The sequence below is a fragment of the Gymnoscopelus microlampas genome, assembly GCF_963454915.1.
Source record: "Gymnoscopelus microlampas genome assembly, chromosome: 6".
NCBI lineage: Eukaryota > Metazoa > Chordata > Actinopteri > Myctophiformes > Myctophidae > Gymnoscopelus > Gymnoscopelus microlampas.
Window position 1 is genome coordinate 46,043,123 of NC_139943.1, and position 20,362 is coordinate 46,063,484.

General features: G+C 48.1%; 1 protein-coding gene across 1 annotated transcript; it reads right to left on the reverse strand.

Annotated features, from left to right (window-relative positions):
- Positions 1–1,550: 1,550 nt before the first annotated feature.
- LOC311047091 (zinc finger homeobox protein 3-like) lies at positions 1,551–20,116 on the reverse strand (the record flags this gene model as incomplete). Its single annotated transcript, XM_084059677.1, has 10 exons — positions 1,551–4,738; positions 5,239–5,910; positions 7,081–11,765; positions 12,015–12,198; positions 14,202–14,312; positions 15,157–15,293; positions 15,429–15,536; positions 16,215–16,428; positions 17,744–18,285; positions 18,403–20,116. The coding sequence occupies 10 exons, from the start codon at positions 20,114–20,116 to the stop codon at positions 4,622–4,624; spliced, it is 8,484 nt and encodes a 2,827-aa protein (XP_083915803.1). The 3' UTR covers positions 1,551–4,621.
- Between the last annotated feature and the right edge of the window lie 246 nt (positions 20,117–20,362).

The window sequence follows — 20,362 nt, forward strand, 5'->3', positions numbered from 1 at the left end:
GCAATCGGTCAACATCTGATGATATGCTCCGACATGTTTAGAACAAAAATTAGAGGAGAAAAAAAACAAAAACATCGTGGAGATGAAAAGGAGTGTCAACTAATTCATTTGGACAGTGGTGTAACTTATCTGTGCACGCCCGTGTAGGCAGATATAGGCACATATGCTAAACGGCAAACGCACCCTCGCACTCAACACAAGAAAATAAACACACATATATACACACACAATACGCATGCTGATTGAAATGCATCTGATAGCAGAGCCTCGACTGAAGTCTTATCCAGTGGAGCAGAGCTGTGTGTCTGGGCACGTGGACGTATTTCGGCACTGTCTCTTTAACTCAGGACTCCACCACAGCAGTACGCTTTGGGATTCATGCATAAACATGAGCTGGCCTTTCAGCTCTCTCCTCACATAACCAATCTAAATCTAAATGAGCCCCCCACTACAGATACACCAGCAGGCAATGACATTACACCCTCCCAGCCCCCCGCCCAACCCCCCACTCTACCCCTCTACCCCCAGCGTCACATATACACCAGCAGGCAATAATTTCACGCCATCCCTCAAGCCCCCCCAAAGCCCCCTCCCTTTCTCCACCCCCCCCTGTACCCCCTTTTGCCGCAAACCCCACCAGCTGCAGAGCACTCATTTGATTAAGGGTGGGAGGATGGGGAGAAGGAGAAATAGTGGGGGATCACTTTATCAGGATGACTTTCTAAGATGGCTATCATCAGCCGCAGGACTATCTTGAGCCCTCTTCTCTGCATTTACTCGGCTATTGTTCTGGACGCATATCTGCCCGACCACTCGCAGCATCCCCGCTTCCCAAGCACTTGTGTTTCCTCTGTTGTCACACCTCTCTGCGATGGTTAACTTAATGCCTCGCTGCTATAGGGGAAGGACTAACAGATCTGAGCCTGTGCATTGCATCCCCATCGATGCTGGTACAAGTTGTTTCTCTCTTTAGGAAGTTGTCACACATCCGCCGCAGAGCCAGTGGAAAGTTTTGCACAAACCCTTGACAAAATAATAAAAGAACCTGGTCTACCAGCCTAGTCTCGTGTTCTCTGAGATGTTTCATATGAAAATGTATCTCTGTGTCCTAAATGTGCTGTAGTGTGCAATTTTCCTCCCCTCTCTCCTCTGAGTCGTAAAACACATTATCATCATCAGCAGCAGTGGCAGCAGGAGCAGCAGTGTAATTCATCCAAGGTCGTTAATATTCATCATATCATTTAGTCACAAAGGAAACTCATCTGGCTGAATGTCACAAATGTAATTAATGAAGTGACCCTAGAGGTCACGGCTCCATTCACCAAACGCCTTACACACACACCGTTGCACATCACAAGACTCAGAATACCAGACACACACACAGCCGCATAACATATAACCTGAAACGCAGACATAATACGGATGCACCCTACATAGCGCAACACTCACAAAATGGCTTCTCCCGGTAAGAACCAAAGAGATGAGACCAGAGCGTGCACCAAAGCAGACTTTATTTAGCTCAGTGGAGAACAGGAGAGGGAAGAGAAACACACACTGCTGAGAGAAGTGGGGGGAGGTTGGGAGAGAATATAGACACACTAGACCACTGGAGCAGGACATAGGGACAGGTGCACATCACAGGTATCTTTTTGGTCATCACTATGGCAACAACATCTCCAGAAAGAAAAATGAAACAGAATAGTTTTTTTTTCTTTTTCTTTTTTTACCTACAGTAAAGGATAACAGAGTCCCTTCACCACAAAGGACCCAATATGTACATCTTACAGTCACTAAGATCAGAGAATATGAGAACTGAACTTTGTGGTTGTTATTTTAGTAATCTGTATACAAAAAAACTGCTGTGTTGTATTTGGAATGCACATTTCTGTACAGAAGAAAGCTCATTGGTATTGTAGTAAACATTGGTTAGTTTAAGAGCAAGAATCATGACAGAGTTAGTCAGTTAAACATCCTTTGGAAGGTTGGCTCTGATGTCAGTCTGTGAGGTCAGCGAGTCCTAGAGGACAAGAGACACTGCAACAAATTTGCAAAGACTGACACCATACCATTGTTAGGGTTAGGGCTGAACTCCTTCAAATGGCTATACAGTATCTTTGTAGGCGTTAAGTGTCTCAAGTTTGTTTCTCTGAAACCTAGAAGAATGGATCTTGAACAGGGAGAAAACACATGGGTATTATGAAAGTGTTCAAGGCGTTTGCTCGTCTCCTCGGAAAAGCGCAAGTAATGGGATACTGAAAAAAAACTGAACACATATTTGACAGAATTGAGCCCCAAAATATCAGGTTTGTTTTTCACCAGAATAACAGAAGAGCAGTTATCAACAGCGTCACAGGTATCATCATTACAGTTTGTAGTCATTAAAGCCTAGTGGTAAAGCGATCGGAGCATGCATCTCTCTACAGTATCGTTAGAAACTACAGTACATTAGCAGCAAACTGGACATCCTTAAGGGCTGAAGTTCGACACTATGGTAAAAAAACAAAGAGAAAAACAAATAATAAACTGCAACATTGCTCAAGAGAAGTAAAACTTTTTAACCGCTATATTACAGACTGCCATGGCTCTAGGTTGGGGTTTTGGTTACAGTCTCCAGTGTGCTTATTGAGAGGCAGAAAACAGTAGCTTAGATATAGGGACTCTTTCCTTCTTTTTAAAAACAGCAATACATCGTCAAGTAAACAGTAGCGCTTTTCCTTGTAGGTCATACAGTTAAAGTATTATCACGTCTTTGGATTTTTGTCTTAAAGCATTAATTATTGTTTAGCTATTATTGTTATATTATCATTATTACAGTTAGGAATAGGGACTGGTTGCAAATGAAAAAGAGGGGGAATAAAGAGGAGGAAAAGCAGAGGAGAAGAAGGGAGACAGATAAGGGCAAATAACTTAGTGTACAAAAATAACATTGATAACATCCAAAGTTTTTTTTTTCCTTGCGCAGTGGCTCCCCGTCTGTCAGTAGAAGAGGAAGCCATGTCTCAAACATCCAATGAAGTCTTGAGTCAACCATACGAAAGCTAAATACTGTACATTTACCCCTCACACTATTAAACACTTTAGTTTCAATAAGGTTCATGTGACAATCTATAACTCAGAGGTGAAAAGCTCAGATCTTTGAAGTACAGAGGTGTTTTTCTAGATATCTTTTTTTTAATACTTAGTCGTGCCTCTTCTGTTTAAAAAGAAAACAGAAACAGAAATCTAGTGTCATGAGCACATTTGAAACAGAACCGGGTTGAGCTATTGACCTGAGCATAGAAAGCATTACATTAAATCACATAACATTGGTAAGCCATTGGTATATTCAAACAGGGCGGAAAGGCAGTTAAGTCACCTTACCTAAACATATCATATCAAAGCTGTCATAATCTTCCCATAATCATGACACTATTATATAGAAGCAAGACAGTTTTTTTTTTCTTGTTTTTTTTTCATCTCAATCCATAAGATTTATATTAAGAAACTATTACTAAACACACACAATGTAGGTTTTGTAAGTTTGGTTAAGGTTTTCATATACAGTATAATGGTTGAGTGCTATAAAAATAGTTTGTCCCATTGGGGACAAACTGGCCTTTGCTTTCTGTGCTATTTGGGTTGTTATCCACTAAAGGAACATACAAGGTGTACATGTACAACAGAAGACTCATCATTGGCTTGTGAGGGTGGAGCTGCCATCTGCCAGCACCATAACCAGTCCATTGGTACTTGGCTTCGCTGCAGGTCTCACCCTTTTTTTCACCGTATACAGACGTCAGCTCTGCAGTTTGTTATTGAAAAAACAAAAACAAAATCAAAAACATGTTGAAACTAAATCCACAGACATGTAAAATTTTGGTTACGAGCTTTGGAATCTGAGTCAGTCTTTACAAAAGCTCTTGGTGAATACATTATGTCCATTTCAAGGATATTATTCTGGTTTCTTTTTTTCCCTCCTTCCTCCGTTAACTGTTTTGTTTGTTCATTCTTTTAAATTATTTTTTTCCCCCCGTTCTTCAAGTTTTTTCTTTTGGAGTTCACTATTTACACTAAAATCTCTTTGACAAATTTCTTTTTCCAGCCTGGAAGAAGCTGGGACTACATGCTACACACAGCTAGCAGACTAGCACTGTCTGTTTGGAGGGCCCATGGTGGAGTCTGTCATGCAGACTGAGAGGTAGACTGCAGGTCTAGCTGGGCAGTGAGGTCACACACTTGGAGAATGCTCTTTGGACTCTGTGGCATCCGGTTGGTTTTTAATAATCAAGGTGAAGTTTGGTTCTCGTAGGGTTGTTGTTGTGTCTGACTGGTCAGGGGATGAGGAGCTCCGGGCAGACAAAGGGGGAAGGACAGCCCCCGGGAAAGATAAAAAGGAAAGCATGGTGGAAAAGCTGCAGGGTTGACAGGACGTAGGGTTTGGTCTCTCCATCTTTTTTGGTTGAGAGAGCTTCTCTTTGGGCCACCGTGGGTCTGCATCTTTGGGGTGTTCAGGTTACAGGTTTGGCAGCAAAGTGGACAGGGTATAAGTTACAGAGGGAGGCATTAAGGAGGGTTCTGGGGGGGGGGGGGTGTAGGGGGCATTGGTGAAAGGAAGCACTGGGGACCAGAATGGTCTGCCTCTCTAAGCTCTGTCTCTCTCCCCTGCCCCGGCGGTCAGCTCGGCCTGTTCCCTTTCCGCGGAGTCGGTGCTCAGGCTCCTGGCCCGCTTCTCCTTGGCCCTGGCATTCTGGAACCACACCTGCAAAAAGAGGTTTGCATTAAAAATAATATGAAGTCATAGTTCATGAAACGGCATTAATCCATTAAGACCGGGAACGCATCTGTGTCATTTTAAGATTTCTTTGGCTATTCTAAAATAGCAGATATACAAGCTCATAGCGCATAACATAACAGAGTGCCGTGCAATGAGCTTGTAGATCTGCTATTTTGTAAAAATCGCGAATCTTTGAATATATACTTCTGTAACATTTGTAACTTAAATCTTTGCTTCTGGGGGTCCCTGGAACAAAATATTTTACAAATGTTCGCTTTAAAAAATATATATATATTCAAAGATTTGCACCCATTTTCACGATAAAAAAGAAGCAGATCTACAAGCTCATAGCGCTATGAGCTTGTATATCTGCTATTTTTGAATAGGCAAAGAAATCTAAAATGACAGAGATGCGTTCATGGATTGAATGGGTTAATAAACAACAGAATCTTGACTAAGAGGCAGGATTTGAATGAAACCATTACCTGCACTACTCGGTGGGGGAGTCCCAGATCCTGGCCCAGGCCCTCACACTCGTGCCTGTTGGGCGTGCGGTGGTTCCTATAGAAGTCTCTGAGCTGGAGGATCTGGAAGTGGCTCATCTGTGTCCGCTGGCGCTGTTGCTGCTGCTGTTGGAGACTCCTCTGAGCTTGCGTCTCGCCCCAGTCAAAGCTGGGACCCCCAGAGCCCTCGGGACTTAGGGTCCCTTGGTCTGTCATGCTGGAGGCCTCATCACATGGATACTCGTCATCCTCTTCATCAAACTCGTCTTCCTCCTCTGGGTTATTCAGGTCAACGACCGAAGAGTCAGAGGACATAGGCGGCTTCATAGATAGCCCTTTGTTGCCGATAACAAAGCCGTGGTTTGGAATGGGATGGGAGGGGACAGAAGGTCCCGGCCTGTCCATGAGAGAGGACATAGCTATGCTCCCCATCTGACCGGGGGACCCATTACTCATTGACAAATTGTAGCCCGCTCTTTCAGCCTCTGCCCAGTGGCGGGATCTCATGTGGGCATCCAGGGCGCTTTTCACTTTGAAGAGAGCTCTGCAGAATGGACAGCGGAGGTGGTTCAGACCCAAGCTGAAGCTGGTTCCCAGCCCCGCTGACCGGAACTGTCCCTTCCTCTCTCTGGCTCGCGTGTTCTGAAACCAGACCTGTGAAAGCAGAAACAGTGTTTATACAGTATACTGTGTGTGTGTGCGTGTACATGTGTGTGTGTATATATAATATATATATACTAGAGCAGTGGTTCTCAACCGGTGGCGGTCCCCAAATGAATTTGAGGGGGTCCGCAGATGACAGTAAAGTCATCTGGGGACTTTACTAAGGACTTTTAATACCTAATACCTGAAAAATGAAATGAAAAAAGATCATTACGCATCAGAAATAATCAACAAACCAAATTGTCAAATAATATAAGTGGCAACAATTTTGAAAATAGACGATCTATAAGCTCTAAGCTTATAGATCTCTAAGCTATAAGCTTGTAGATCGGTTATTTTCCAATTTCAAGTGCTTGTCAGGGGGGTCCCCAGTTCAAATATGATTCTTTTCGCAGCCTGAAAAGGTTGAGAACTACAGTACTAGAGGTTCGGGCCGCTACACAGCCTTTACATCTAGGTCGCACCGCCGATCCGACCAATATGTCTGAGTCATAGTGTCGGGGGCTTTGTCAGAGTACCCGTTGTACCCGTCTATCTGTGTCCCTTTTGTGCCCATATATGGAGATCTCTGTATCTGTCTGTCTATCTGCCTATGTCCCTTTAATGCCTATATATGGAGATCTCTGTATGTTTTAGTCCCTGTGCCTTTTATTCTGGACAACCGCATACCCGAACGATATGTGCGTATGCTCTATAGACAGACAGACAGACAGACAGACAGACAGACAGACAGACATATACTACCTTATATGTATGTATGGTATATCTCTATCATTTTTATTTATTTATTTATACTTCATCGTATGGAAGTGGCGTGCAAAAGTGGCGTGCAAAAGTAATGAAAATAGCCACTCTACAAGCTCACAACATGTCGTGATGTGACGTGTTGTGAGTGTGTAGAATTATTTTCACTATTTTGGAAAAAGCTTGATATTTAAAAAAAATCCTATAATCAGATGCCCAAAATAGGGAGGCCATGTTGAAAGTTGTAAAGGCTATCTGTGTTTTTATAAATATTTAACCAATGAACACAGGTTCTTTTTCCTTCTTTTTTTTTTACTGAAAACAAATGATTTTGGACGTACAAGGTTTCCACCCAACAGTGACGCTATATTAAAGAAAGTCAGGCTAATCTTATTCTGTTGAATTGGTTTGAGGTACCTGCACCACACGTCTCTTGAGGCCCACATCCCGAGCAATGCCTTCCAGGACTCCTCTGGTGGGGTTCGAGTCCAAGCTGTAGCGCTGGTACAGCACCTCCAACTGCTCTGGGGTGATGGTGGTCCTCTGCCGCTTATCCCTCCTCTGGTCCTCCTCAGACTCCCTCCCGCCCCCTGGGCCATCGCAGCTGACCTCTGACACAACTTTTGAGCTTGGCTTCATGGAGGACATTGAGGTTTGAGACAGGCTGGTGAGAGTGCTGCCGGTGTGTTCGGAGAGCGTGTTCTTGAGGTGCATGTTGTTCATGTGTGGGATCATGGCGTGAGCAGGGTTGCCGTGTATCTGGGGCATGGCACCTGAGAGCAGCTGGCTGGCTATCAGGGAGTGGTTGGGGTGGAGCATCATGTAAGGCATGTGCCGGTCGGTGAAACCAGGGTGGAGGAGTTGGACCTGGGACTGGGCTGCCAGAAGGTGCCTGGTCTGATGGTCCTGCCACAGCTGGAATGAAGGCAGCGACATGGGGCAGAGGGAACACTGGAACTGGGCCTTGGCTTGTGATAGGGGCTGGTTCTGTGGTTGGGTGTCAGTGGATATGGCTGGCATCGCATCAGGCTTCCGAGGGGTGCTTGTTTCTGACTCTGGGACTGCGGGGAGGGCTGGCTTTCCTAGTAGTGCTGGACTGGAAGGAGGGTTGGGCGAGTCTTCAGGGTTGGACTGAGATTTAGACAGGGTGGTATTAAGTGTTTTTGGAGAAGAATAGCCACTGGACTGGGATCTCCCAGTGGATATTTCTGGCTGAGATTGAGGCTCAGGCTGCAGCTCAGACTGTGTTGAGGAAAGTATCTGCATAGCGTCACTTTCCTTCCTCTGACTCTGGACTTCTGTAGTGCCGTTTTGGATCTGAGAGGTGGCCTGGCTCCTCTCAGTTTGAACTGAAGTTGTATCATCAACTTGCTTCTTCTTACTAATGGAGGTTGGCTCATTTTTCACCGGGGTGTTTGCCCTCGCAGGAGGGGAATCCAGAGCGACGGGTGAGTCAGGGTGGGTGTAATACTCATAGGTCAGATCCATGGAGTTTTCATTCTGATGTTCTCCTTGCCTTTCATCACCACAGTCATCATCGTCATTCTTAGAACAGCCACCTCTCTGTCTATGAGTGTTTTCCACCGGGGTCTTCCCTTCTGCCCCATCCTCTGTCCCTCTGTCTTGATGTTTGCGGGCTCTCTGTCTGGCATTCTGGAACCACACGACGATGATCCTGTTGGGGAGGGACAGCAGAGCGGACAGCCTGTCATATTCTTCCTCTCTGGGATAGGGCGTGGCCTCAAACACCCTCTGAAGAGTGTCCAGCTGTTGCTCAGTGAAGCGGGTACGAGAGGAGCGACGGCCTCTGTGGGGCTCGCCTCTGTGGGGGTCTAGTATTTGGGGCTGTGGGGAATGGCTGGCAGGGAGCCCCGGGGACGCTGACAATGGAAAATCTACCAAAGACTGGGTTTGTATCACTTCCTCCTTGGACTCCTCTAACGCTGTAGTAGGTGGGTTATTAAAGTTGTAGGGAGAGTCCTTATCTCTCTGCCTTTCCTTAAATAGGGTGTTGCGGAACCAGTGTTTGATGACTTTATGAGGCAACGCGGAGAGGGCAGACATCTTGCTGACCTCTTCGTCACTGGGAAGACTGTTGATGTCGAAGTGATTCCTCAGAACTCCCAGCTGCTCCTCTGAGATGCGAGTCCGTGCTCTCTTATTCTGCTGCTGCTCTGGCAGTGCTGGACTGGCTTGGGGTTGCTGTCCCAGCAGCGCAGGGCTCGTCTGCGACGGCTGACCGAGTAATGTAGAATTGAGCTGAGGCGGTTGCCCTAGCAATGCCGGGTTCATCTGCCCCTGTTGCCCTAGCAACACTGGGCTGAGCTGGGATTGGTAGAGTTTGGCAAGGTCAGAGGTCATACCAGTTTCCAACCAGGACTGGGACTGAAGAGCCAAAGACTGCATCATAACAGGCGAGAGGAGAGACAATTCCATAGGGAAGGGGAGAGGGGGTAGGGGAAGTTGGGGTAAGGATAGAGGAAGCATGGGCATTTTGGGCAAGGAGAGAGGTATGGTTTTAGCCTGGGGTGTGGCTTGAGAGCTGACTGGAGGAGCCCTTGCTTCCTCCTGTTGTGGCGATATTTGTGGTTGGAAAGGAGATGAAGGAGGGGAAGGTACATGCACTGATGCCGGTACGTCTGTAGCGGCGGCACACGGATTAGGCATGGGATCTGAAGCTGTGGGTACAGGAGAAGGTGGTTGGGGTTTAACTAACTCTGGTAGAGGTTCTGGTTCTGGGGTCGGGGCTGGTGCCGTTTCAGGGGTGGCAATAGCTGAAGTCTCTGAAGACGTGGGCTGCGCAAGTGGGTACTGCCGGTCGTATTCCTTCCTGTACTCCCTAGAAAACCTCTCCAGCACATTGGTGGGAAACAGCAGCCTGTGGATATACTCTTGGTGGCTTTTCAGCACCAGGGCATCTGAAAACAGCTTACCACAATCTGTACACTTTTCTCCCTCACCACAACATTCTGCCTTTACTGGCTTGTCTTGTTTGTCATACCTTTTCCCCTCTGGCAATCTATCCCCCACTTCATTACCTGCTTCTCCCTGTCCATTCTCCTCTTTGCACTCAACCTTTCCATCCTGTTGTTCCCTAAGGTCATCTCTCTTCTCATCCAAGCAGACCTCCATCTCTTTAATGTCAGTGTTCTCTTGTCCCTCTGGTGCAGCATGGAATGCTATCTTTAGCTGGTGTCTTTGTCTGCTCTGTATATACTGCAGGGCCAGCTCATAGCCATAGGTCTGCAGCAAGGCCCGGACAGGCTCCCCATTCACAGCAGCATAGGGCACTCTGGGAGGGAGGAACTCAGATCCAAGATTACTAGGGGAAGAGGAAACGTTTGGTTTGGCTTCCTCCTGCTGCTTCTCAATTTTCACAGGAGAAATGGTGATTTCTTTCTTCTCCTCATGTCGACTGGACGTGGTGGGTTCTGCCTCTGCCTGGTTAATGGAAGCACTACTGCCACCCACTTCATCCTTCAGCACACACTGCACCTGATCATATGGTTGGGTTACATCTGAGGTACTTGTTTTCTGTGTTTGATCCTCCTCTAGCTGAAGTTTGGGCTCACACATAGCCTCGCTCTTAAGCTGCTCTATCAAGGTGTAGTTGGCGGGGTCTGACTGGTTAAATTCTAGGCTCTTCAGAGTTAAATCTGGGTGAAGTTGCACATCTCCAGAGAGGTAAAAAGGTAAAAGTAGCTGCTGCTGCAGAGATAGCAGGTTTTCTGCTGCTAGAGGGAAGTGTTGCTTCAGGAGGCTCTCTGGTCCTAAAGAAAGGTGCTGTAGCAGTGCTGGGTTGAAGAGCTGGGACTGGAGTAGCGCTGTGTGCTGCTGTAATTGGGCCTGTGCCTGGGCTTGGGCCTGGGCTAACTGCTGCTGTTGCAGTAGCATTAGCTGGTTCCTGGATGCTAGCATCTCTGCAACTCTCTTCTTAGCCTGGTGGCTCTCAGTCTGTCCAGGGCGGGTGAGCTGTGGCGGGGAGGGGCTTATCAGATCTTGCCTCTTTGCTAAAAGCAGACCCTTGGAGGCCTCCTCTCTGGTGGTAACAGCCTGAGCTGGAGCAGTGGAGCCTGGGGGTGGAGCCGCTGAGCCAGAAGCTGGGTTCTGTGGTGCCGTGTTCTGCGCAGCGCGGGCTCTGGTCTGGTGGAGAACAGAACGAAGGTGGATGTCAAGGGTGGAGCTCTGACTGTAGCCCACTCCACACAGTCGGCAGCGGAACGGCCTAGGGTCTGGGCCCCGGGGAGCCTCAGGGGTAGCGAGGCTCCCCGGGCCAGAGTCCTGCAGGGCCCGTCTGGCCCGGTGCAGGTGGGAGACTGAGTTAAAGTGGACCAGCAGAATGGTCTTCTGCGTGAAGGATTCAGAACATATGGTGCATTTGTAGGGCCGGGATGGATCCAGATAGCGGTCCATGCTGGGGTTGAAGCTCCTTTTCACATGAGCACTGGGGCCTGACTCGCTGTCCTCCTGCTGCTCTTTCTCCACTATATCCTCCTCTACTCCATCAACCTCAGCAGCGATTTCACTCTCATCAATCTTCCCTTCGTGTCTCTGCTCCTCCTTTCCCTCCATGCCCAGTGCTTCATTCTCCATCTCTTCATCCTCGCCGTCACCTGCTTCTTGACCCACCTGAGGTGACAAGCTAATCTCTTGCTGAACCAAGCAGCTTGCACTCTGTGCTGCCTGCGTTTGAGCAGCATGGGGCGGCATGAGGAGTGTGTGCTGCATGCCGTTTGTGTTGTCCAGCTGTGAGTGTGTGTTCTGCATGTGCCTCTGCAGGGCCTCCTGGCTGCGGCAGCGCCTGGAGCAGAGGGGGCACTCTGTCGCCGCCCTCATGGCGTGGTACTGCCAGTGCAGCTGCAGCTTCTCCTGAGTGGGGAATGCCAGGCTGCACCTGCTGCAACGGAACCGGTAACCATGGCGATCGGAGGGGGGAGGCGGATCGCTGGGCGGGGAGTTGGGCGGGGAGGGGGGCGGAAGCTGCGTGGGGGACTGGGGAGCGGGTCTGCTGTTGGAAGGGTGAGCGGTGCTGTCTTCCAGGGGTGGGGTGAGCAAAGCTGTGACATCTTTGGGTGCGGCTTCATCTTCCTCAGTGTTCTCCACTGCAAAAAAAACAACACACAAACACACAAACATTTAATTTATGAAATGCTCAGCATTGCCTCAAAGCTCAGCACTGAGCCAATTCTAGTATTAAGATCAAATTAATATAATGTTTGCATTTGGAGTGGTTAGACATTGCCGTTTGGTTTTTTATCACTACCGAATCAAAAGGATGAAGAAGAGCCTTTGTTTTAAAAACCACCTCCATCATGCACATACAGTAATAACATGACTTCTAAAACACCAACCGTTGTCTTTTGGGGAGTCAACCGCGGTGGCGGGGGAATCTGCTGCGGGGGAGTCATTTGTATTTATGTTATTCAAACGGGAGCTGTTTTTTTGGGAGCGGTTTGAGTGAGAGTCGTTCTCAGTCTGTTGTTCGGTCTCCAGAGGAGGCTCTGGCTGGTCCATGGACGCATTGGACGGTGTCACCTGGGAAAGAATCAAAAGTGATGGTCCGTCAGTTTACGTCTTTCCCGACCGTGTCTGCAAATTAGGCTCGACGCTGCTTCCCTTGCAGGGACTGAAACATTATTGAATGCTACCCCTCTTTTCTTACCCCAACATTATGAATAAAATATGTTCAATTGTATAATGGAAAATAGCAAGGTGTATAAATATAACAGGGGAGTGTGTGTGTTCGCTGTCCCAATATCATAAAACATTTAACTGTCTGAATATCTAAGTGTGCGGTTACATCTTAAACCTCTGTGTGCTGCACTGCATGCAGCAAAGCACATATATTTTGTAAGAACTGGATGTGGTGGGGATATGCGTGGTCTGCCCTTCAGCTCCAACGACACCCTCTGACATGGCCCGAGGGTTTAATAAAACTTTACTGAGCTGAATAATGAATTTATTTAAAATCGTTCTTCATATAGAGCACCCCCCCACACCCACATCTCTGTCCCTGCAGCTCCAACACAGAGAGAAAATAGTATATCTGCGTGAGCAGCTAGCTAGCCTAAGGAAAGGACAGAACAGCCAAAGATGAGATTTACATGACAAGAGTGTTCTCCGCATAACAGCTTCATAAGACACACACACACACACACACAAACACACACGCACACACGCACAGACACACGCGCGCACAGAGACACACACACACACACACACACACACACACACACACACACACACACACACACACACACACAGTCATTGCAGAGAAAACTGAAGGTCAGGCTTAATCTAGAGAGCGTAATTGGAAAGCAAGGTACATAATGGCCATCATCACCTCAGTCTGAATTAATGAACCTCAATTACTATCAGAGAGAGTGAGAGAGGGAGGGAGATGAGGGTGGTGGAGGTGGTGGTGGGGAGGGGGGTAAAGGGCGTAGGATATGAAAGAGGGGGAGAGGGTGAGAGAGAGAGAGAGAGGGAGGAAGTGAGGGGCAATGAACAAAATAAAAAGAGAGAAACCGCTCCGGAGAGAGGATGGGAGGGGCAACGCATTGAGAGAAATTGAGAGAGAGCGAGAGATTGGGAGACACAGGAAAGAAGGGAGGGGTATGAACAAAAACACTGGAGAGAGAGGAAGAGAGAGAGGCAGGGAAAGAGACTGCAGCAAACGGAAGGATAGGAGTAACGGGGTGGGTGAGAGGCAGGGAGGGAAGGAGGGGCAACAGAGGGGGAGAAAGGGTGAAAAGCAGGCAGTGAAGTGGAGGCAGAGAGAGGGAGAGACAAAGACCACTTAGCATACGGGGGCCAGGGAGATGGAGGACGGTGATGTGGATAGATGACCAGTCTTTGTTAGCTGGAGAGACACAGTAAAAAGCACTGGGGCCCCCCCTCTTTTAGCTTGACTGCACTTCTGGTAATAGAGGGCTACTTAAACATGCATTATAGAAGCACTGGCTTTTTCCCCTCAGTCAGTCAGTCAGTCAGTCAGTCAGTCAGTCAGTTAGTCAGTCAAGCCCCTCTCCGGCTCTCTCTCTCTCTCTATCTCTCTCTCTCTCTCTCTCTCGCTCTTCCATTCTGAAAGATGTACACACACATACACAGCATGCACGGCTGCATCGAAGATGATAGCGGGAGCTACTTAAACATGCATTAAAAAAGCACAGCCTTTCTCTCTGGTGCCTTCTTAATGGAATTGTCTCCCTACATTTCACTGCCCCCCCCCCCCCCCCCCCCCCCCCCCCCCCAACACACACACACACACACACACACACACACACACACACACACACACGCTTTGGCTGCTCATTTTCTCCCGCTTTCTGACCAAGGTACGCAGGATGGGTACACAGTAAAATCCTCAGTGTCTATCCATTTGTAACTCTGAGAGTGTACAAATGCACCCTTACAGAGTCCATTTGTTAACATATTGTACGCTTGCAGAGTTGAAGTACACTGAGGATTTTACAGTGTACACAAGCAAGCATATTCGCATTCGTTTGTATTGTGCACACAGACATGCAAACGCTTACCACGCTGATGAGCTTGTCCACGCAGTCCTGGGCCACACTGTGCAGGTGCGTAAGATGTCTCTTCAGGTGTGGGTATGGGAGTTTGACCTGGCACAAAGGGCACTGGACAGTCTAAAACAAGACAATGTGGTTAGGAAGACGTTTAACCACATGAACCCTATTGTCGTCCCTATACAGGGGTGAACATTTGGTGAAAATAGCAGATCTACAGTACAAGCTCACAACACATCACGTTATTTTCACCCAAGATATTTGCTGTAGATGGAAAAGCGTGGGGGCCTACTATAGACCACTGGGGCACACCAGTAAAGGGTTACTTTACTGGTGTAAATATACTATAAACTATAGGGCTTAAGTGCTTAAAGCGGCATGTTACTTTTTTTCATGAAATATAATTTTGTCCAATCTGTATGGTAGAGTATGTTAATACAACATAACTCATACAATTGGGGTGGTTGTATTTGTCTCTCTGCTCTTCTGTTGAGAGACATTTAGATCGTGTCAAAGGTCATGTCTCACCTAGACACAGGATCTGACACGTATTTTGGCCTGAAGGTCAAGAGCAAGCAGGCGGGCTCCATTAGCTCAATGGTAAAAATGTCAGCACTTGCGTAGGAAACCGGGTTCAAATCCGGGGTAGAAGAGGAAAGTAACAGTGCATAGTGCAGCTTTAACTATGAGGGGAGATGAACAGGAGGCAGTCAAAGGATTCATCTATATGCAGGCTTTGCCGTTTCGGATTAGTCCTCTATTATTTGTGCCACTATTTCTGTATTTCTCACATTGTACTGGAAGCAAATAATCAAATTTGTGCAGTAACCCTTGTGTTCGTCTTTTTAATGTCTCTGTTTCAATGTAATGTTCTGCACTGGTGACGACGTGAATTTAATAGTATATCGGCGTCACCATAATCACTTTGGAACCCACTTTTATGTTAAAATACTGTCACGTTCACCTGCTGGTTCTCAGTTTGCTGGTGTATTCTAGGGCGTTTAGGTGAGAGGGGGTTTTCTATTTCCTCAAACCCAGAAGATGGACGCTTGACTGGAGGAAGCAAGTCTCTCTTCTCCCTTTCATCGCCAAGGGTTTCATCTTCAAGGGGGAAAAAACATATAAGGCGTAAATAAGCGTAAACATATAAGATTTAGCTTAATTTGAAATAATGTCAGTATTTTAAAATGTAATATGATTGAATGGTTTTCAGTCAATCATATATTAACAACCAACCTATTTCTTTAGGAATCTGCTTCACCCCCAGGTTCCATGTGTCTTTGGTTTGGTCCAGAGGTCCAGTAGTGGTCTCACTGCAAGGTTCCATGTCCTCACTCAACTCTCCTGGGGACCGGGGTAAGACAAATAATCGCATTAACTCGCATACGTGGTTGTACATATGTCCTTGCCAGGTCTCTGGCTAATGGCAGTTTATATGACCCTCTCGACAGTACCACTGAATAAAGACCAATGTCTTCGAAGCACACTCCACTCCCCTCGCTTGCCTCCGTACCCTATTGATCAGGAATTGATTCTTCATTAGATTCCCTTCAGAGGTGGAGTGGAGTTAATACAGACTTAGAGCACATCAGTTCACCCCGATAGGGATAGGTCTTAATCCACACAGAGAGGAGACACCAGATAGACCTCATTCGCAAACAAAGTGCTGAGACTATTAATCTCTGTGGTTAAACTGGCATGTGAGTCTAAAGCATGGCAATCCCTTACATCTATCTTCCACTGTTTTCTTTGGTGACCAGCTGACCCCATCCTCTCTGTATCGAAGGGATTCTATTGGTCCATTGATTAGCAGGTGCTAGTTAGCTGTTGTCGGGGGTGATTGGGGATGTAACAAGGATGTGTATCGACTAATCAATTTACCTGATCAATATCTGACCAGCAGCCATTATTCATTTTCTTTTCATGTTATTCCTCTGTCCTGTCTCTGATGTGAGCAAACACAGGCACACACACTCTCTCCATCTCCTGCCCACATACACAATTCATACAGAGCTGTCGTACCAGTGACATCGTCAGGGCTTTTCCTGATGGTAAAAATGGCTGCCAGCTCCTCTCCTCCCATTGGCTGCAGCTGTAGCAGACCCTCCCTCTGTTGGTGAGTCGGTGTTTGACTGTGTTTCAGTAGTTGGAGTTTGGACAAGGACGAATGGTTACAAAGTAGACAGTGGAACATCCATGAGCCTCCGTCAACCTCACCATCATACTGCTGCAGGAACTAAAAACACAGAGAGAGAAATAATGCAAAAACATAATTAGAATATGTTGCTTCACTATAAGTCTGTAAAATGGTTTATTGTTCTTAAACACTCCACCATGAGAGGGGGCTTTCTTGTTTGCTTTAACTGACAATGGAGAGACAATAAAGTGTGGACAGGCAGGAAGGATGATATGCAACACATGTCCTGAGACAGGAATTAAACCCAGGATGTTGCGGATATGTGGTCTGCACACTGACTTGTTTGAGCCACGTCGAGACTGATTTAAAGGGCCATACCAGCTGTCTGGCATGTTTAGCCAACTGACTAAAAGACTCAAGGTATACTTGACTTTACTGCCGACCAAGTATACCACAGTTGGTTTGATTTGATTCCAGTCATTTCAGTAAAGTATGAAAATCAACTTAAAGAGACTTGAAAACTTGCTTGAGATAGGTCCAACATAGTAAACTTCATGGTACCTTTATTGTTGTGTTTTAAGGTATTTTATGTGGAGCGATTCAAAAATAGCCCCTTGAGACTTACAAATAAAATGGAAACATCCATGTGACGTGATGCTTTGTCAGCTTGTGGAGCTGCTATTTTTGCAGATTTCTTTTTTTTTTTAAAGCTGACATTTTTGAAAGGTTTTGAAGATTTGACAAAAATAAAGACACCAGGGCTAACCAATGTTTAAATGCATAATGATGTTTAGCCAACACTGACTCAATTATTCAAGTAAGTCCAGTAACGCTTTAATGATAAAGGAGAAAAGCTATTAACAGGGAAGAAATTGACAATATATGGCCATAGCTGCGTACAGACAATGATGAGTATTGACGGCGGTATGGTCCTATAAGACAGTGGTTCTTAAACTGTGGGTCGGGACCCCCAGGGGGGTCCCAAAATTATTTTGGGGGGTCCCAGGCCCAGATGATTTGCTTCATGTGCAACACTCAACAGTATACATACAGTGTAAGTGTATACACATTTCTAAAGTCTTAAAGGAGTAGTTCACCCACAAAAATGACTTACTTTCTATCAATTACACACCATTTTTTAAAATAAAACCACTACTGCGTCAAAAGTAATAAACATACTATACGAAATGGTCAAATATTACCTAAGAAAGAGGCAAACATTTTCACACTATTTATCTGCGGAACCAAGTCAAACAAAATGTAATGCTTGTTTGTCAGGGTGGGGGGTCCCCAGTTCAAATCAGATTATTTTGGGGGGTCATGGCCTGAAAAGGTTAAGAACCACTGCTATAAGACACCTTTAGTGGAGTGTATGCATGTATGGGACATGTATTTTGTTTGTGTGTGTACTGACTCTGTAGACCCTGACGCTGGCCTCGTGGTGCGAGCTGACGGAGTGTCCCCGAAGCTTCTCCAGACTGCCGGTCACGTAGTCACACAGGCTGCACCTCAGCTGGACCGGGTTGCCCTTGGCAAGGAGGGCAGCCCCCTCCGGACCCCTGTCCGCTCCGCCCTCCTGGAGGTGAGCGGCGAGCTGGTACCGGGTGCGGTGCCTGTCCGTCTGGCAGTGCAGGGAGAAGTTAGCCCTCAGCGGGGTGGTGTACCCGCACAGCCGGCAGTGGCAGCCCCCGGCGACCAGGGAGCACCACTCGGACTGGGGCAGGGAGCGAGGGGCGTTCAGGTGCTGCTCCACGGACTCCAGGCCGTCACAGGAAAAGCTAGAGCACACCAGGCACTGGAACACACCTTGGGAGAGCGGTGCGGTGGGGGACAGGGGAGGGGCGGGAGGGGGTGAGGGGGAGGGAGACGGCGAGGGAGTGAGCGCGGACCCGAGGGTGACCGGCTGCTCCGGGACTTGTTGACTGGTCAGCCGCATGGTCAAGGACAACTCGCCGCCTTAAAACATAGACACACAGAGAAAACGTAACAAAAAATCATTCCGATTTTTAGTAAACTATCTTCTTCAGTTCAATTATATGAAATCACGGCGTAAATTACATAATGATTCCTCACCTGTGTTTTGCAGGTGTTTGAGCTGGGGAGTCAGAGTCCTGCAGTGGGACAGATAGTAGCCTCTCTGGAGCCGCAGCATGTTGTGTGTGTGTTTCTCACTGGTGGTGTGTATGCGCAGGTTGCGAGCGATGCTGGTCTCGTAGTCGCACACGTCGCACCGCCACCGCTTGCCGTGGGAGTGCGTGTGTGCGGGCTGCGCGATCTTGCCGGCGGGCTGGGCGGTGACGGGAGTGTGCGCGGGGAGCGCGAGCTTGTACGGCTGCTCGTCCGCCATGTGACCGTTGGACGAGCCTCCGTTGAGGGCGGTGTGGGAAGCGTGCGCGTGGCCGTTGGAGAGCCCCCCGCTCTGCACATTGTTCAGATGTTTGTCCGACTGCATGTGTATGCTGAGGTTGCCTTTCGATGAGGTAGCGTAGTCACACACCTCGCAGCGGTAGGGCTTGTAACCACAGGCGTAGGTCTCGCCGCGGGCCAGGCGAGGGTGAGGCTTCCCCGAGCTGCAGTACCCACACACGCCTCGTGTGGCGCCGCCGCACACACACTTCCCCCCGGAGTTGCCGCACACACACTGGCCAGCCGTCTCGGGGTGTTTCTCCTTCATGTGGACTTGCAGTGTATGCTGGGACTTGTAGTGCCAGTTGCACTTGGGACATTTGAGCGTCTTGCAGGAGTTGCGTGAGTGCATTATGGTCATGTGGCTAGTCAGGGAATTGGGAGAGAGGTCTTGGTTGAGGTTTTTAAGGACAGCTTCCGTGTCTTCTCCCCCATCTTTGTCTCTCTCGTCATCCTCCTCTTTCTCTACCTGGCTGTCATTTGGTTCTGGAGCTTTGGCACCAACTCCATTAGCAATGGAAGTGTGAGGAACCCCTGCCGACCCATCATCCTCAGCGGGTGTGTCGTCAGACTCTGTGCCCGCCAGGGGGAATGCCAGGGCAAACTGCTGGGACTTAAAGCTCTGAGGAAACCCAGAAATCCAGCCCTGATCTCCCCTAATGTCTTTTACCTCTGTCTCGCTCAGCGGGGCGGAGGAGGAGGAGGAAGGACAAGTGAAGTGCTTTGGAGAGGTGGAGAGAAGAATGGAGGGCTTTGGAGAGGTGGAAGGAGAAGGGGAGGGCTTTGGAGAGGCGGTTGTTTTGCTGTCGGGTGTGCCGCTGGCCATTGCAGTGCTGGAAGAAGAGCTGTGCTGGCTCTGTTGAGGTAATAAAGAACATTTGGATTTGGTTTGGCTTTGGTTTGAGATGGCCTCCTCCTCTTCCTCCTCTCCGTCTCCGCTGCCGAGGGCTGCTGGGAGGCCCCCGGCGAACGACTCCTCTCCCACGCCTGCATACGCCTCCAGTTCTTTCTGCTCTTGCCCTAAAGGATATCCGTCCCTGTCGTCGTCTTCCCTCTGCTCCTCCTGACACCCTACATTCCCCTGTAAATGTCCGCCTGCTCCTTCTTTCCCCTCTCTCCGCCGCTGCAGGGTCTCTTCTCTGGCCTGGAACCCCTCTGCCCCCTCCTCCTCCTCCTCCTCCTCCTCTTCTTCCTCCCCCCAATGAGGAGGAGTCTGGGTCAGGGGCTCTTTGGCAGGGGCCGAGGCTGAGGTACGAGAAGACAACCCCTGCTCAGGAATGACCGCCGGGGTCAGGAGAGGAAGAGATAAAGCCTGGGGGCCGAGGTCAGCATCTCTCTCCTCTCCGACCCCTCCCTCCCCTCCGCCCTCACCGCTGTCCATACCACGGGCTACACCAGCCACTCATCACCACCCCACCTGTATGACAGAGAGACAGAGAGAGAGAGAGAGAGAGAGAGAGAGAGAGAGAGAGAGAGAGAGAGAGAGAGAGAGAGAGAGAGAAAACAAAGAGACAGAGAAAAAGAAAATAAACAATGGAGAAAGAGGAAAAAAAATGCACATGTGAGTTCAGGTAAATAATATTGCATAACACTGGAGGCCATTGATTAGGGTCCCTGGGTAGCATCT